Source organism: Scleropages formosus, chromosome 19 (genome assembly GCF_900964775.1).
Source record: "Scleropages formosus chromosome 19, fSclFor1.1, whole genome shotgun sequence".
In the NCBI taxonomy this organism is placed as follows: domain Eukaryota; kingdom Metazoa; phylum Chordata; class Actinopteri; order Osteoglossiformes; family Osteoglossidae; genus Scleropages; species Scleropages formosus.
Genome location: NC_041824.1, coordinates 15,543,290 through 15,559,123, shown reverse-complemented (window position 1 = coordinate 15,559,123; position 15,834 = coordinate 15,543,290). Strand labels below are relative to the sequence as shown.

At 44.7% G+C, this 15,834-nt stretch overlaps 1 protein-coding gene across 9 annotated transcripts in view; it reads left to right on the top strand.

Moving 5' to 3' along the window:
• The first annotated feature begins 8,231 nt into the window (after positions 1-8,231).
• hspg2 (heparan sulfate proteoglycan 2) overlaps positions 8,232-15,834 on the top strand; it is a 128,363-nt gene continuing 120,760 nt past the window's right edge. For 8 of the 9 annotated variants that reach the window (XM_029246389.1, XM_029246393.1, XM_029246394.1 and 5 more), the window contains exon 1: positions 8,232-8,605. In XM_029246389.1, coding sequence (XP_029102222.1) covers positions 8,531-8,605 — 75 coding nt within the window. In that variant the 5' untranslated portion in view covers positions 8,232-8,530. The remainder of the gene's footprint in view (positions 8,606-15,834) is intronic. The other variant, XM_029246395.1, reaches the window with a different exon arrangement.

The following is a 15,834-nucleotide window of genomic DNA, read 5'->3' as shown; positions in this document are numbered from 1 at the left end:
TGTTATGGAGGCAACACCACATGCATCCGCATATGACTTAAATATAGTGATGAGAAACAGAGTTCGTCACAGCGGAGGCCACAATAACACGGTAACAGTTCTGCTGTCAACTTTATTTAGCTTTGTTTTAATCTTAAAAACATGCTGTAAAGGAGCAGAATCCCAACATTTTTATTGTCTCTGTAACTTATAAATGCCACACGTGTGTGTGTGTGTGTGTGTGTGAGATGGCATTAAAGTACATTGAGTCCAGGTTTAACACACATCTCAGTGCCAAGTATGTTTCATCTGGATGGATGAGTTTAAAAAAATAACCATTATTAATCCAAATCCAGCTAATAAATGCATGTAATTACAAAGAAGTAGACAGAATACACCTTTAGGATTTACCTAAACAACACCTACAAGTCACCGTAAACTATACACTCTGACATCTGCATATCTGCTTGTGCGAAATGGTGATTCTCCAATCTTTGAAACAAATACAGGGAGAGAGAGGCATAGAGAGGCTTTGCGTTCGCATTGCGTTTGCATTTCCCCAAATCACCCGCAATCATGTCTCCAGATGGTTTATCTCCTGCATATCAAGACACCTCCTTGTGAAGCGAGGCTGGGGAGCGGGAACTGGCCTGGGAGGGGCCACGCAGGGGCCGGAGGTTAAAACTCCCCAAACATCCTAATTGGAAGCAGCTGCCTTCTAAACTTCTTCCAAGAGGGAGGCGTACTTTGTCCTATTTATGGAAGCGATTGAACGTACACAGAGACACACACGCACGCACATATTCATACACGGGGAAGCAGATCAGGATGTGCAGGTTATGGTTCCTGAGGGTTGCTTTCAGGTACATTCTAGAGGTCGAACTTCAACGCTGGCCGGCTGCAGCACAGAAGAGAGCATCGATTTGCGTAATTTGTGGATCTGGAAAGCAGAACACTAAACAATGAGGTCACATCTTTGGGCGAGTCTTTAAACACGATGCAACACAACGTATTTATCCTTACACAGCGTTCAATCCTGAACACAGACTCAGAGCACCCACCAGGTCCCAGGTAAATGACCAACCATATGCATAATCAGTACTGTATGTGCAGGAGTCACTATATATCAAATTAAAAAGTATATCTAATAATGCCAGAAGAAAACATTGTGTATGACTAAATACTTCAATAAATAAAAGAAATTGAGCCCCTGAGGATGTCAATACGTAGGCAAACACGTGTTCTGGGTCGATATGACAAGGTGATAGCTAAGACTATTCCACGTGCATCAGCTGTACCCCCAGAATGCCTCCCGTCCGGGCCAACCGCAGTGCGCATGGAGTGTGAAGCTAAAACGAGACGTTCCGGTAGAGGACTCGCTGTGGGGGAGAGGCAGCGATCCTGGCGTTCAGATCTCTTCCGCCCATGCCTAGACAATGGGCTCCTCTGGCACCATGTCAGAGCCCCGGACGTGGAGCAGCAGGGCATCAGATAGCGCCCGCTTCCTCCCTGTCTTGGACGTCCTCCAACACGGCGCAAGATAAAGCCGATCCTTATCAAGATGTTCAAGTTGGCCCAGCTCCAGACGGTTCTGTGATGGTCAGGACACGGGGACAGCACCCTGCTGTTGACCTGCTGCCCCCTCTCTACACACATATTGTTCCACGCACCTCATATAGTCAATTAGAGACAATACAGCTGGACATTTTAGGACAAAGAGCACAGGACCTGGGACTGTTCTCTGTATCTGTTAACTAGAGTTAAGTAAACACCGCTCGGAATTTCTTTCATCAATTTAAATCTTTAGCCACCACTCTCTCCTTAAGTGGCGTACATTATTTATTTGTTTACCAGTCTCTGTTTAACCATTCGCATCTTATCAGTTTTACCCATTTGTACTTCAGGATAATTTGTTTTCAGGACTTTGCTGAAGGTGCTGAGAAGAGTGTAGCCACAGGCTGCTTTCTAAAATTGGAACCATGGACCTTTCAGCGACAAACCACACTTTATGACCATACTGACACTTGCTGCTGTCAGTTAGCCAAGGGTAGATCAGGCATCAAAGCGATACATTTAAATCTGACACATTCTCACGTAAATCATTAAATGATCACTTTCATATTGCACAGAACGAAATAAATGCACATGACCTGCTTTTCACTTCATGGCATGTGCACACTGCTACGTAATGCCCAGAAAATGTGTGAGAGGATCCAGTGTTAAATGTGGGAGAAAAAAGTCTCACGGAGGCACGTTCTTAAAAATAAACCTGAGCTAAATCAGAGCTGCAGGCCTTGTGCTGACAAAGATTATCCTCCACACATGTGTCAGCAGCCACTTTTTATGTGTATTTAAATTAAATTGCGAGTGGAGCATTTCAGATACATGACGGGTAGAAATGATCCGTGACAGTGTGGAAAAATATCCAAACCGTACAGCACAACTTCCTAAAAAAGCCATAACTGAAATGCATTGAAGGTCTTCACACAACCTTCTTTCTGTCGCCTGCAGTTACGGATAGCACTGGTCCCACATCACCTCTACTGAAGGTAGTAAGTTGGTCAAAACAAGTCAGCCTTTTCATGCCATAGTGAATTCTTTACTGAATGTGTGTTTGTGGCTGTGCATTTGCACAGCTCTTGGGTGAAACTGGCTTTTTAGCCCAGAATGGAAAATTAAGAAGCGCGATAGTTATGATTCTGAGCACTATGAAGGCACTGACTGAAGAGTTTTATATATGAGTATAATTCAGTGTCAAATGTGGAATGTATGCACAATGAAATAAAAAATAAATAGTAAGGTAAATACACTCACACACACACATTTTCAGAACCGCTTGTCCCATACGGGGTCACGGGGAACCGGAGCCTACCCGGCAACACAAGGCGTAAGGCCGGAGGGGGAAGGGGACACACCCAGGACAGGACGCCAGTCTGCCGCAAGGCACCCCAAGTGGGCCTCAAACCCCAGACCCACTGGAGAGCAGGACTGTGGTCCAACCCACTGCGCCACCGCACCCCCCAGTAAGGTAAATAATGAGAGGAAAATGGGACACAAAAAGAGGACAAGCAAATACGTTTGATGCTGAACATGTGGGCCTTAAACAAGGATTTAAAGGTGTCCATAACAGTTGTGACATGTTAGTTTTGATTTTGAGTTACATTTCCTTTTAGTTTAAACATACAATAATACACAGGGAAAGATGTTCAACCCCTCGTGCCAAAATCAAGGGGCTAGACAAACCAACCATGCCACAATATTCCATCCCTCCCAAAACCAAACAATTCCCTTCACAAAAAAAAAAAAAAAAAAATATCATGGGCAAACACCATCCTCCTTGCCGGGAGCCACCGCGTGCACTTCGTTGGGGTTGTCAAGTGGGCACCTTCCTTCATTGATGTTTCATTGAATTGAGCCCACTACACCTCCAGAAGGCTCAACGGCGAGATCTGGCATCCCAGACCCACCCCCCTCCATGCCCACAGTGCCATCCCAGCGACTCCACCCACAAAAAACCCACCCCAACCACCAACAACCAACCAATACACCATACCAGCATATGGAGGTGACAACAAAACTCAAACCATTGATGTTTAAAAGACAAGACAGGAATTTTGCATTGAAAAAATGTATTAATCTTCTGGGGCTCAATCATTGTCAGGGAATTATGTTGACTATGTGAGAAAAGCCTGTATTGAAGTTTTCACCATCTAAAAATATGATGAGACCAAAAGGCTAGAATGTAATAACAAATTCTATGTCGAGAGACATTATAAGCAACAGTGATCATTAAAAAACCGAAAAAGGAAATGATGTCTAGTTGTCTTCTGTCACTTTTTCCATATTTTCTGTGTTTTAGCTTGTTTCTCTGTTAATTTCTGTTTACCTATATGCTACAAAAACATCACTCTATACAACATTAATATATATAAGTGACACAACCTTCTCTTGACTCTATTCTGTTCCAAGTGCCTTCATGCAGGTTCCTTTGTATTAAGTGCTCTTTCTTCTGCTATTGGAAAAAGGCACCAGATCCACGTAAAAGAACCCAGGACATCAATAGGGTTTGGAGAACCAAATCAGCATGGGAGAGCATGTGGTAAGCAGATTAGCTTCAGATAATTCCTGGTCTGTAGAGTCATGAAGGCTCTGCCCAGGGAGCTGCATAGCTCACTGACTTTGCCTCGCTGTGCATCACTCAATGAATGTGCAAGGAAGTATGATCATTAACCTTGCAAGGCACAACCTGCACACCAAATTCAAGGGAGGGGGCTGGGTTGGACGCAGCAGGAAGGCCCTTCCACCTAGGTCATGGTATCATCTCCTGTACTACTCTGAAGTACAGTATGGCCTTCACTTTAGCTGTGGCACTCTCCAAGGGTGGGCCTCCTTGAGGAGATCACACTGTCTTTCAGGTCAAGTAGACCTCAACTTAGCAGGAGGTTTGGAGCAGCTGCCAGTGTTATGTGTAACCTGACAGTTGCTGTCAAAGTCATAGGAAGAGCATCCTCTGTGTGTTGCAATATGGTTGAACTCTACGGTTACTCCAATAAAACATCCAGTTCCACTAATGGCTAAAACTGTAAGTGAGATTGAGAAAACAGCATCAGGTAAGTTCAGAAACTAAATAATAATTAAAGTAGTACAGTTTATCCTTGAATGACAGGACTAATAGGAGGAGCAGGGTGGCTGGTCATGAAACTGACTGGTCATTCCAAAATATCATGTGTGTGTTTTTAAGGGTATTTTTAACAAGTGGAAGCATAACAAAGCATCTTGCCCAGCATTCAGGATGGTTCCTTACTAATTCTGCATTCAATAAAATATTGTTGTGTATTTATGGTTGTATGCTTGTAATGTTACGCCCCCGGGATAAAGTCGAGCGATCGCACCTGCGGCTTGTTAACCCGGCCAGATATAAAGGGAGCTCCGTAACCGCACAGAGGTGCGGATTCTTGCAAACGCCTCCATTAAGCATTTTTGCGGATTGAGCATGTACTTCTTGCCCCTTTGTCCTCCTTCGTGTTCTGTTCTCCTGGCTCCTGACCCACGTGTGTTTTCCCAGCTCCTGAGACTTACTTCGCCCGTGTATCGACATCTGCACCTCGAACGATCTTCACCTGTCCCTGACCATTGTTTTCGTCTGACCGAGTGTTCCCCTCCTGAAATAAAGCCGACCTGCACTTGGGTCCATTACCTTACCTCCTGTCTTCAGTCCTCTTGCCTGACATGCAAATTACTTGAAAATTGAAATTATTTTTTAATCTTTTCATCTCTGTTTCATTCTGCCATTACTACCACTAGGGAGAAAAACCAGCAACGATCTTATGAAGAGGGAGGAGGCTAATGCAAAGAATATAATTCCTTTAAATTCTGCATTTTCAAAAAAGATTATGTATTGAGTGCTCCATGCTTTAAAATAATTTCAGATATTGAAACAAAAGTATTTTTTGTAGAAATTGTTATCCACTCTGCTGTTTTTTCCAGATTGATTATTCTTTTTTTATTCTGGAAAATGTATTAAAAATAATATTGAGATGCTCTGGACTGTCGAGTCACTGCAATACCTGGTCACCTAAGGTCCGGTCATGTGCCAATGAACTTTTTAACTCTTTGAAACCCTGGAATCTAGGCCTCAAATGAAAGTCCTCACTCTGTAGGATGTAACTCAGCTATGTTTATTGAACAGAAGCTGAAAACAACTGATCTGAGGCCTAATTCTGTACAGTATCTTTTACCCTGTTGTTCACCCAAAACTGGTTGAAACCTTATACTTTACGAATGAAATGAATGGGGCCACCCTGCAGGATGGAACAGCTTGTTTCCAAATTCTGGCCTAATTTATTCAGGAAATCTGGAAAATTACTTAACTGACATGCCTTCCCCCAACTCCCAGCAAATAACAATGTTTAAGGGTGGCAATTAAAGATCTTTCACAAGGGCTCATCTCACATGCCTACATTTAAATTGATTCATTTAGCAGACACTTTTCTCCAAAGCGGGGGAAGCGTGGTGGGCTTGCCTAGGTCCCATTCCCTGGCAGGTCTGGGATTCGAGTCCTGCCTGGCATCCTGTCCTGATATACACCCCCTCCCGTAAGAACAGGGTATGGAGAAACTTCTACCATTTCTTGCCACTTGGTACTCATACTGTCGTGCTGCATGGGCGCCTAGTGCGGAGAAATCAAGCCATGAGGCTTGAAGAATGCACACACGACTCTCTTGCAGACTCTGTGGTCAGGTTATAGTTAAACTGCATCTCATTTCACTGTATTCTGGGAAAAGGTGTTTAATGTGTTGAGTGATTCAGTCTGTTTCTGTGTGAGCATCTAATGAAAGAGCATGGTGTGAACCAATGTTCCCCAAGTCATCTGTTGTTACACCGGTGGCAACACTGGTATAGAACTTGAACAAATCACGAACAACTCTGCGAAAAGAAGCTAGTGGAGGCACCTGAAAGAGACCAAAAATGAGCACTGAAGGAGCGAACGGACTTCTTACATGGTGCTTGTATTCAACCCCATCGGTCATGCAGCAGTGCAAGCCTACCCAACTTGGGCATTGCTACAGGTCTACTTCCCGGGCTGCTTGGATTCCCCCTGCTATGCGACAAACCTCGTCCCTCTAGTTTGGCTCTCTGCCCTGCTGAAGGGGTCCTGCCTGCAAAGATCCAGTCGGCTGAGTGATAGAACAGGTGAAGCAAGCAAAATCGAGCAGGATGGAAGCAACACAATACAAAACTTTGATTTTTAACAGCTTAAGAGTCACCAGTGGTCAGCCACCACTCTGCAGTGAGGATTGTGGTTGTCAGTTTTTTGTAAAAGCCACAATAATAAACTGGCAACATGCATGTGGGACACTTTGACTCTGCCTTGGATTCGGAGTAAGGAGTACTGTGCATAGCTTGCTTACCACTGCTTTCCAGCCTCGGCTCTAGAGAAACCTTCATTTATTGCTTTTTTTACTGCACTTAACCAAGAGGGACTTTGGCTGCCAGTCTGCTGGGCAGCATTTTCCTTCCGGTCTCAGGCCAGCAGTATGGGTCGAGAACATAAGCTGACCAGGTTCCCAAAGCCACTTTGCACTTTCTGCAGGACTGACACGGACTTCTGGATGGTCTAGGACAAATGACCCCTTCGGTGGGGGACAGCGGAATGGCAGTGAATGGGGAGTGTTTCCATCAACCTTTGTCATGCAGTCCATTTGTGTTGTTTTGTGCATGAGAAGTGTTTTCTCACATTTTGTGAGTGTTTCACTGTTGGAAATTGTGTTACTCGTGAGTTTTTCTCCCGGCATCATTTTTATTTTATTATTATTAATATTTGTACTGTTGCATTTCATGTCTTCTGGGCTGTGTTAGTTTTGAGGGCCAAGTGTGAAATCATAAAGGGATGTCTGCCGTGTCCTTTGTTGTCGCAACGTGGTACGGAGGATGATGTGCGATTTGCTCCAGCAGGGGGCGCTTCCTCCCCCCGTTTCCCACCGTGTGTTGCGCTGCTAAGACACTGGATCGCTAACAATGTCGCCGAACTGACTTTACAAGAAACAGACTTTGGAACTTAAGGTGAATAAAGTTCAGTATGTATTTATAATGACGTCGTTAAGTAATAGATTTCAAAACACACAAAAACACAAAATGTTCTTGGGATAATGTCTACCCAGCCAACAGTTTCTTACTCCATATCATATGATTATGAAGTTACACCTGCAAATCCATTCTAGAGATTTGTCTTCTTAAAGAATACATTAGCATAACTTTAAAAAAATAAATGTCAACACTCTAAACGACATATTTATAATTATAACTCATTACATGCAGAAACATCAGTTCATATGTCAATTACAAAAGCTGACATTTGTGGATACTTTTGTGAAACTCAAAGGATGTTTTTAATCGTTTTTTTTCTGGAGTCGAGGTGGCTTTTTGGTGCTTCCATATTTGAGGTCGTGAAAAATCAGAATTGTTTGTAACATCTTTTTTTCTTTTTTTGAATTAGAACAGTACCAAATGTCTTGGTTTTAAGCTACTTACTGGATAAAGGTTAAAGTCAGTGAGTATTCAGTATGTCTTTGGGCTACTCAGTGTCCTTTTGCCCAGTGGGTCCGAACTCATAGCGTACTTGTGATCCGCCCGTCCCGCACTCCACGAACTCCATTCCGGGTTTTATCTCCCCGACGGACGGCTCGGACCCCGCTGGGGTCGCACTTTCACACACCGCCTCCTCCCGGCTACGCACGACTCAGAGAGGGAGTGTATGTGTGTGTCCGTGAGAGAGAGAGAGAGATCTGAGGGAAGAAAGGGAACCCCTCTGACACACTTCGCTCCTCAGTTCATCATTTCATTTTTTTTAAAAAAAAAAAACTTTTTCTTACTTTTTTAAAAAGAAAAAAAAAACAGCAAGTGGACAGAAAAACCTGCGAGGTGAAAGAATTTCCCCCGCCAAGCGAGGGGGGTGAAGAAGAGAAAGAAGAGATTATATTCTCGCTGAATAAGAAAGTGTGAGAAGAAGTGGAGGAGTGAAAGTGCCGAGCGAGCGCGCCGGTGTGTGATCATGGAAACACGGATACTGACACTGAACGCAGCCGGAGCCGCGCGCTTCCTACTGCTCGCCCTGGTTTGTATCGCTGTAAGTCAACATCATCTATTATCCTGTTATTTAATTGATCTCTTCCTAGTATTTGAACTTTCACTGAATTCCCAGCAAACACTCGTGGACTTTGGGTCTCTTTCGCGCTTCAGTTTGCGCGCAGCGAGAGTCGTTCGCGACGCGAGTCCCTTGCCGAATTGCTTTCTCAGACTCAGAGTCAGTGACAGATCATCCCCTGACGTTACTTCGGCGTTACTTTAATGTTACTTTGTCTTTGATGTTACCTAAACATTCCTTGGACCGCTTGTTACAGTCCATTAAGTCACCTCTCGGAGTTTTCTAAACAGAACACATCGCTTGTTGGTCGGATACTTAAGAAAGCTGTCAGTCACGGTTGCTATACGAGTACTATGAAAGAAATGTTGAGAATATTTTTATTTCTGTTGCACAGGCTGAGGGGCGATGCCGGTGCGACGGCCCCGCGCTGAGATCTTTCCTCGCGCACGGGCGGGCTATTCATAGTCCTCGTGCCCTGCCGCTTTTACCTTTATTTCTGTGCGCGGTGGGGTCGAAACCCCCGGAATTGAGCATGAGCCACGTCCTCGGGGTTCAGTCTCTGACTGTTGCCGACTCTATACTGCTGTGGCAGTAAAAAAACAGTTATTAATTAAAAATGTCCCACATGATGATGGATAGGTAGTAAAACTTTTTGCAGTCAGTGTTGCAGTGTTTTACAACGCTAGTCATGGGACATGATCTATCTATCTATCTACCTATCTATCTATATGCATATTATGTATGTACAGTATGTAAAACATAACATATACAGTACACCACAAAAATACATAATGGATATATGCAGCATTACCCTAGTATGTATTTTGAAGTGCGATGTCCCATGTCATACAAGCATGTAAGTTGCTAGAGCAGAGCAAATCAGTCAATTTTCCATGCATTTGTATGACTGAAAAAATAAATTGAGGCCTTATTTGGTCAAAATAAATGTTATCTGAGAAATAAATTGAGGTGTTATTTGATTATAACTGTAGCAACGACGACATTCATAGTAGTAATAATACAACTGGACTCTTACGTCAGTGTCCAATTTCAGTTTGTATAGATGATGGCATGGGGGAAAAAGGAAAGCAGAAATGAAAAAGAAAACAAATTATTGTATTACATGGTAGCAATTGTGAAGAGGAATTCCCGTTTCTGTTTAGATGAATGGTTCTTTGAAGTGTGGTCAAACTTTAAGAGCATGTGCTTGGGACCCACTGGAATGCTTGCGACCGGGGAACTGTGAGACCGAGGTTCCTTCCTCAGGAATCGTCCTGGCTCTAATGCTGTAAAACTAGAAGAGGAAATGTATTTGGGCTTCGCTTCATCAGGTGTCTCTTCATACACAGGCAAGGAGCGGTCAGCTCAATCATACACTCAGTGCGATGTGATTTGTGCAACACTTGTCAATAATTGATCAAAGACAAATGCTGGCTCTTTATGGCATATGATAGGGTGAAATGCATGCCATTTGCCCCCTGTGGGTGCTGACCTGCTCACCTTCTGTGTCCAGCCTGATTTGTCAGTTTATGTTGGAGATGGGGCTCTGGAATACACTGAAATGGGGTGCAGTTTAACCGTAACCCAAACATAGAGTCTGCAAGAGGGTGATGTGTGCATTCTTCATGCCTTGTGGCTTGGTTTCTCTGCACTAGGTCTCCATGCATGCTCAACGACCGTTCTCTTCCCTGCCAAAGTTACTAGGACTGTCCTGTGACTCAGTTTAAATTTGTGAATGTGGTCAAAAAGGGGCTGCACTTAACAGGCTTAGACCATATCCCCCCACCCCAGCACCTGTTCAGCGAGATGAATGATGAAGGCTGTCAAACTCTTTGAGGTATAGTTTTGTCTAGTGCCCCATGCAGACTCTCCTCAGATCCTTTGTGGATTTATACAAGCAACCATTGTCAGTATCATTGCCTTTCCGTCCCAATCATATAACTTTTTTTTTTCTCCCTTGTAAATCTTGCTAACCATGGTAATCTGACTTTGCTTCCTCACTTTTATGACTGCCCCGACGGCCAGCTTAGGGGATACAATGGCATCGTAATTGAATTACGCAGAACCCCGAGCATCTGTTTTCACGCTTTGAGCCGGCAGTGTTATTGGTTGAGTTGTCCTCTTAATTCAATTGAGCACTGGCGTTTGTTGAGCCACTGGCATCCCCGTACTGCAATAAAAATGTCAGAACGATAAGCATCAGTCCCCAGTAAGAATGTCGTAGAAGTAGCCCTAAAGCGAGATCAACCCTGTTACTCAGCAAAATATGGACTGAATCACTAATTGCCTGTAACATTGTGAATTTTGTTGGGCTGCTTGCTGTTACACACTAAAGTTCTTTGCTGTTACTTGCTTTTATGGTATTTATCAAGAGCCGGTTAGAGCATTGCCCCATAGCACTCCAGTTCTGCTGCTGTTTTTAATCCATCAGTCCCTAAATTACTATGATCTCTTGAAATGACCCTTGCAATAAAAAAAGGGACAACAACGTGAAATCTTGCAAGTAAATTTAGTTTGCTCACTGATAGTGCTGTCCACTTCTTAAATTCCGAGTACAACTTCATTCACACAGGATTTTAGCACCAGAATTCAGTCATCAATATTGGTAGTTGAGTAGAGTCTGTCATGCTGATGTTGCTACTCTTGAAATAACAGTGGAATTTTAATATTCTAATTACAGTTTTTTTGTGTGGGAAATCTTTTAAGGAGTTATTTTTTTTGGTTCATTGTAAACATTTGTGCCTCTTGCCGATCCAGTCAGTGCATTTTGCTTTGATTTGCAGCATTTTGGTTTGGGTTTGACTCAGCAGCCCAAGTGAAGGTGGCTGTAGTTGTGGTTATGGTTTTATTTTTGTCGTGGTCAGTCGCTGTCATGTGACCTGGTAAGTTAGGCATAAGTGTTGTCAAGTCAAATGGCAGCCCTGATTTTAGTGACCATGATTTTCATAGTGAGGGAGGGCTTTGCCTCTGTCTTCTGCGCATGTCTCAGGTGCAGTAAGACAGCAGGGTTACCCAGTGTGCCACCACACACCCCACCCCCTTGAGACCAGCCCCGTCGATATGCAGCCCCATCCCCAGAACATTTTAATGGGCTGTAGAGTATATAAAGTAAGCAGTGAGGTCATTTTCTGGGCACAGCGTGACTCCAGCAGTTCTGCAGGTTTAACCGGGGACTGTTATAGCAGCACAGGGGGCCACATGCTTGGGAGTCACATGGTGCCAAACAGCTCTGTGCAGAGTGGTTACAGCCTGTCTGGACTTCTGATGCATTGCAGGAGTTCTTTCTATGCTTTCGGGTCTTTTTCACCCACTTTCAGCCAGAGGCCTGTGTCTTTAGGCTCACCCCGGCTCATAACGGTTACTCTCGGGCCATGGAGCGGTAAGCTGCCCTTGAAAAGTGGGAGCGTTTCTGAGCCTACAATGAATGGGTGGCCACTGCTGCCAGAGATGGAAAGGTGTGAAACTGATTGGACTTTTAGATTGCGGCTTTTTATGTCCCTCTGTGTATTTGTACAAGTTTATAGCGACTCCCATTTCGTGGGTTTGTAGCCTGAAAGCAGAGTCGCACAATGAGTCGAACGAGGCCCTCAGGGAAGAGCCGAGCATGTGCACGGAGGAAAACACACAGCCACCCCACAGTACAATTTGAACAGTTTAACACCCACTGGCCTTATGACCTAAACCTTATCTGCAACGTAGAGAGACCCCCCCCACACACACACACAGTTCTCCAGCACCCCACCCCTTGGCCAAACTCCCTGGCACTCATACAGGGTGTGGAGCTGACCGCTTGTTTGCTCTGTAGGGAGGTGTGGCTGACTGCCGGCAGGGCCGGAAGTCGGGGGTCCCGCGACCCATAGCCTGCATGCCTTCACACACACCTGTGAGGGTTCAAGAAGGAGGTGAGGGATAGTCTGGGGAAAGGAGTACACTGCTGCACAGACTGGCCCCACCCAACAGGCTCCTTGGTTTTAGCTTTATATACAAAAGATCTGATTTGGTTGTTGAAATTGCATCTGCAATAATGCAAGATCTCAGAAAGGCTTCTTTGCAGTTTTCCATTCGAATCTCAGACCGTGAGCACAACAGAGAGGGATTCCTGCACCAAGTGAAATTACACACACACACATTTTCAGAACCGCTTTTTTCTCCCATACGGGGTCACAGGGAACCGGAGCCTACCCGGTAACACAGGGCGTAAGGCCGGAGGGGGAGGGGACATACCCAGGACGGGACGCCAGTCCATCGCAAGGCACCCCAAGCAGGACTCGAACCCCAGACCCACCGGAAAGCAGGACTGTGGTCCAACCCACTGCGCCACTGCACCCCCCACAGTGAAATTACAAGCAGAATTAAAATATCTGCATGACTATTGCTGTGTAAGGGCAGGAGATGGCGGGGTAATTAGAGCTGCAATCTTTGGAATGGAAGGACTCAAGTTTGAATCCCACCTCCTCTTAATTAAGGTTCTTACTTTGAATTGCTCCAGTAAAAAACGCATTGCCGTATAAATGGGTAAATCACTGTAAGCTGCTTTTTAAAAAACTTCAGATAAATGAATTAATGTCGGACAGATGTTGTATAATGCAACATTACTTTGATGTGCTTAGGCTCTTGTGGTAGTCTTGGGTATTTTAATGATTCTTAGTGTTACATGTTTATACAGCAGCGAGACTCTGCTCTGAAGAATTACCCAGTTTTTTCTTTTTTTTTTTTTTTTAAACTCATATCAGCTTCAGTTTGAAGAGAAATCTGTTTCTTTGTTATTCTATTTTTTGAGTACAGTCGAGGTGCCCAGGATTAAAACGCTACAGCTGTACAATAAAGCCCATGTTTCTTTCCTGTTTCTTTCCAACCCTCCGGGACCAAGTCGGCACAAGTTTTGCTGCTCTTGTGCTGCAGGCTGTTTCTTAATCTGTCGGGCTGCATTGTAGTCGCACAGAGCTTTCATCTGCGGTGCATCCGTGACAGAGATGGGATATGGGGGGGGGGCAAGGAGAGGCGGAGTCTAAACGCAGCTGCACCCCAGCTGTGGCCGCGTGCGTGTGTGGACACGAGTGGAAGATCTGCTCGTAGGGTGCACACTCGCACAAATATAGACACACATGCACACAGACACCCCCCACCAGCCACCTGTCATTCCCAAAATCACATTGTCATACTCGCTTCTTTTTCTGTTTGCACTCCGCATCAGGGGTACCATGGGCAAAATTATAACTTACACTGAACTAAAACCTCTTACACTGATTCACACATCTATACACATCTTTACAGCAGAGCAATGTAACAAAGCAAAGTCATGCAAACTGCACTTTGATTCCAACCCACGTCCGAAAGTGCAGCGCAGGCACTGGAAGGCACCGACACGACACACTGAGCCACGCAGTTAACGCGGTGCTCCTGTTACCCAAGAATTCGGCTGTGACTTTGTGCCAAGAACAGTACAAAAATTACTGAGTTTAAGAAGGATATATATCGTGTGTGATGTGCACATTTTCTACATGACACCTCTATCCTGTAAACAAAATGTTTTAAATGTTTTCATTTGAGCAGTTCTAAAGCTGGAAAAATAGGTATACACTTTCAAGGATCACAGGTGCCAGAGCTGTGCACCGGTCAATAGCAGTGTAACTCAGGCATTTAGATGGTCTGGTTATGTTTAGGGTTAGGGTTAGTAAAGTCTGTGAGCATGTGGACCAGCTTTTGTGGTCATGGATTGTTTATAGTGGCAACGAGTATCTGACACCCTGGAAGTCACTTGTGTGAAAACAGTGAGTCACCCAAAAAAACACTGCACTGAATAGACAACAGCCCCTCTAGAGATGCCCATCCATGGTTATACACTGTTACACCATAACTCGCACGCGCGCGCGCACACACACACACACACACACACACACACACACTTTCTGAAACCGCTTGTCCCGAGCGGGGTTGCGGTGAACTGGAGCCTCACCCGGCAACACGGGGCGCAAGGCCGAGGAGAGAGGGGACACACCCAGGATGGGACGCCAGCCCATCGCAGGGCACCCGAAACAGGGCTTGAGCCCCAGGCCCGCTACACAACGGGCACTGGCTGAACCTGCCGCACCAGCACGCCCCGCCCCCGACACCATAGCTATTCTTTGTTTAACATTAGGGTTTAACTTATGACAGTACAGTTAGAAATGAAATATTAGTTAATGTATATAAAAGATCATCATAAAACACCCCGTACCAATAGTGACAAATCCACAGTTCTTTTTGTTTTTACATTTATGACTGAATTATGTGCAATCAGACCTCATGAGACAGGGCTGGACATGGAGTTACATGAGGCCGTAGGGTGAAGTTAGCTAGCTTTATGGTGCTGCAACTTCACATTCATCGGTGTGCTGATTTTTTTATTTTTTTTAAAACTTTCTTCACCAGCAGAATCCACTCTGTAGTTTGCGTGTCTCCCTTAAATAGCCCCCTTTCGACCTGTGCAGTACAAATGCTGGCCTGCGTTCACTTGAGGTCTTTCTCGGTTTTTTGTTCTCAGTCTTGAGGTGGCCTGACGTGCCGTTGGGTCCAAGATAGAATGTCTTTATTTCTCCAAAGAGGCGACCCCTTCACATTCCTTCTGCCCATTAAATATCAGTACAGCCCTTTATAAAATTGAACTTTCCATACGTATAACTGCGAAGATCATTTGTTGACCTTCTACATTATACTTGTTTGGTGCTTTTCCAGTACACTTAAACAGAAAAGTTCTGCAATGAACTTTGAGGTAAAAATCAAAGTAAGCAAAGGTGAAATGGGTCTATGTATTGAGTCCCAAGTGTTACCCGGTGTCCTGTAAGTGAAAGCGGCAGTGCTACATAATTGCTGCTCCCCAGAGGAGCCCTATTGTTTTGGGCGTTGTGGCTACAATTGCTGTAGCCTCTCCATTCTCTCCAGTCTGCAGTCTCAAATCTTACACCCCCCCGTCATTGTCTCGACCAACCCAAACCGGTGGCAACAAACCACTAAAGCGAGTCTCCAGGGTCCTTCCATCGTTCTTCCTTTAATCTAAGTCAAATCTGGCTGCAGGTTCCGTCTTGTCGGAAATGAAAGGAGCCTGTTTCATGGATCTAAACCCCAATAAGATGCAGATACTTTAGGTCTGTCATTATAGAACTGTTGACTTTTAGCAGGGTAAGGGAGCAAAAGGAATTCTTTTGCCCCAGGGTAATTGTGCTCCACTGCAG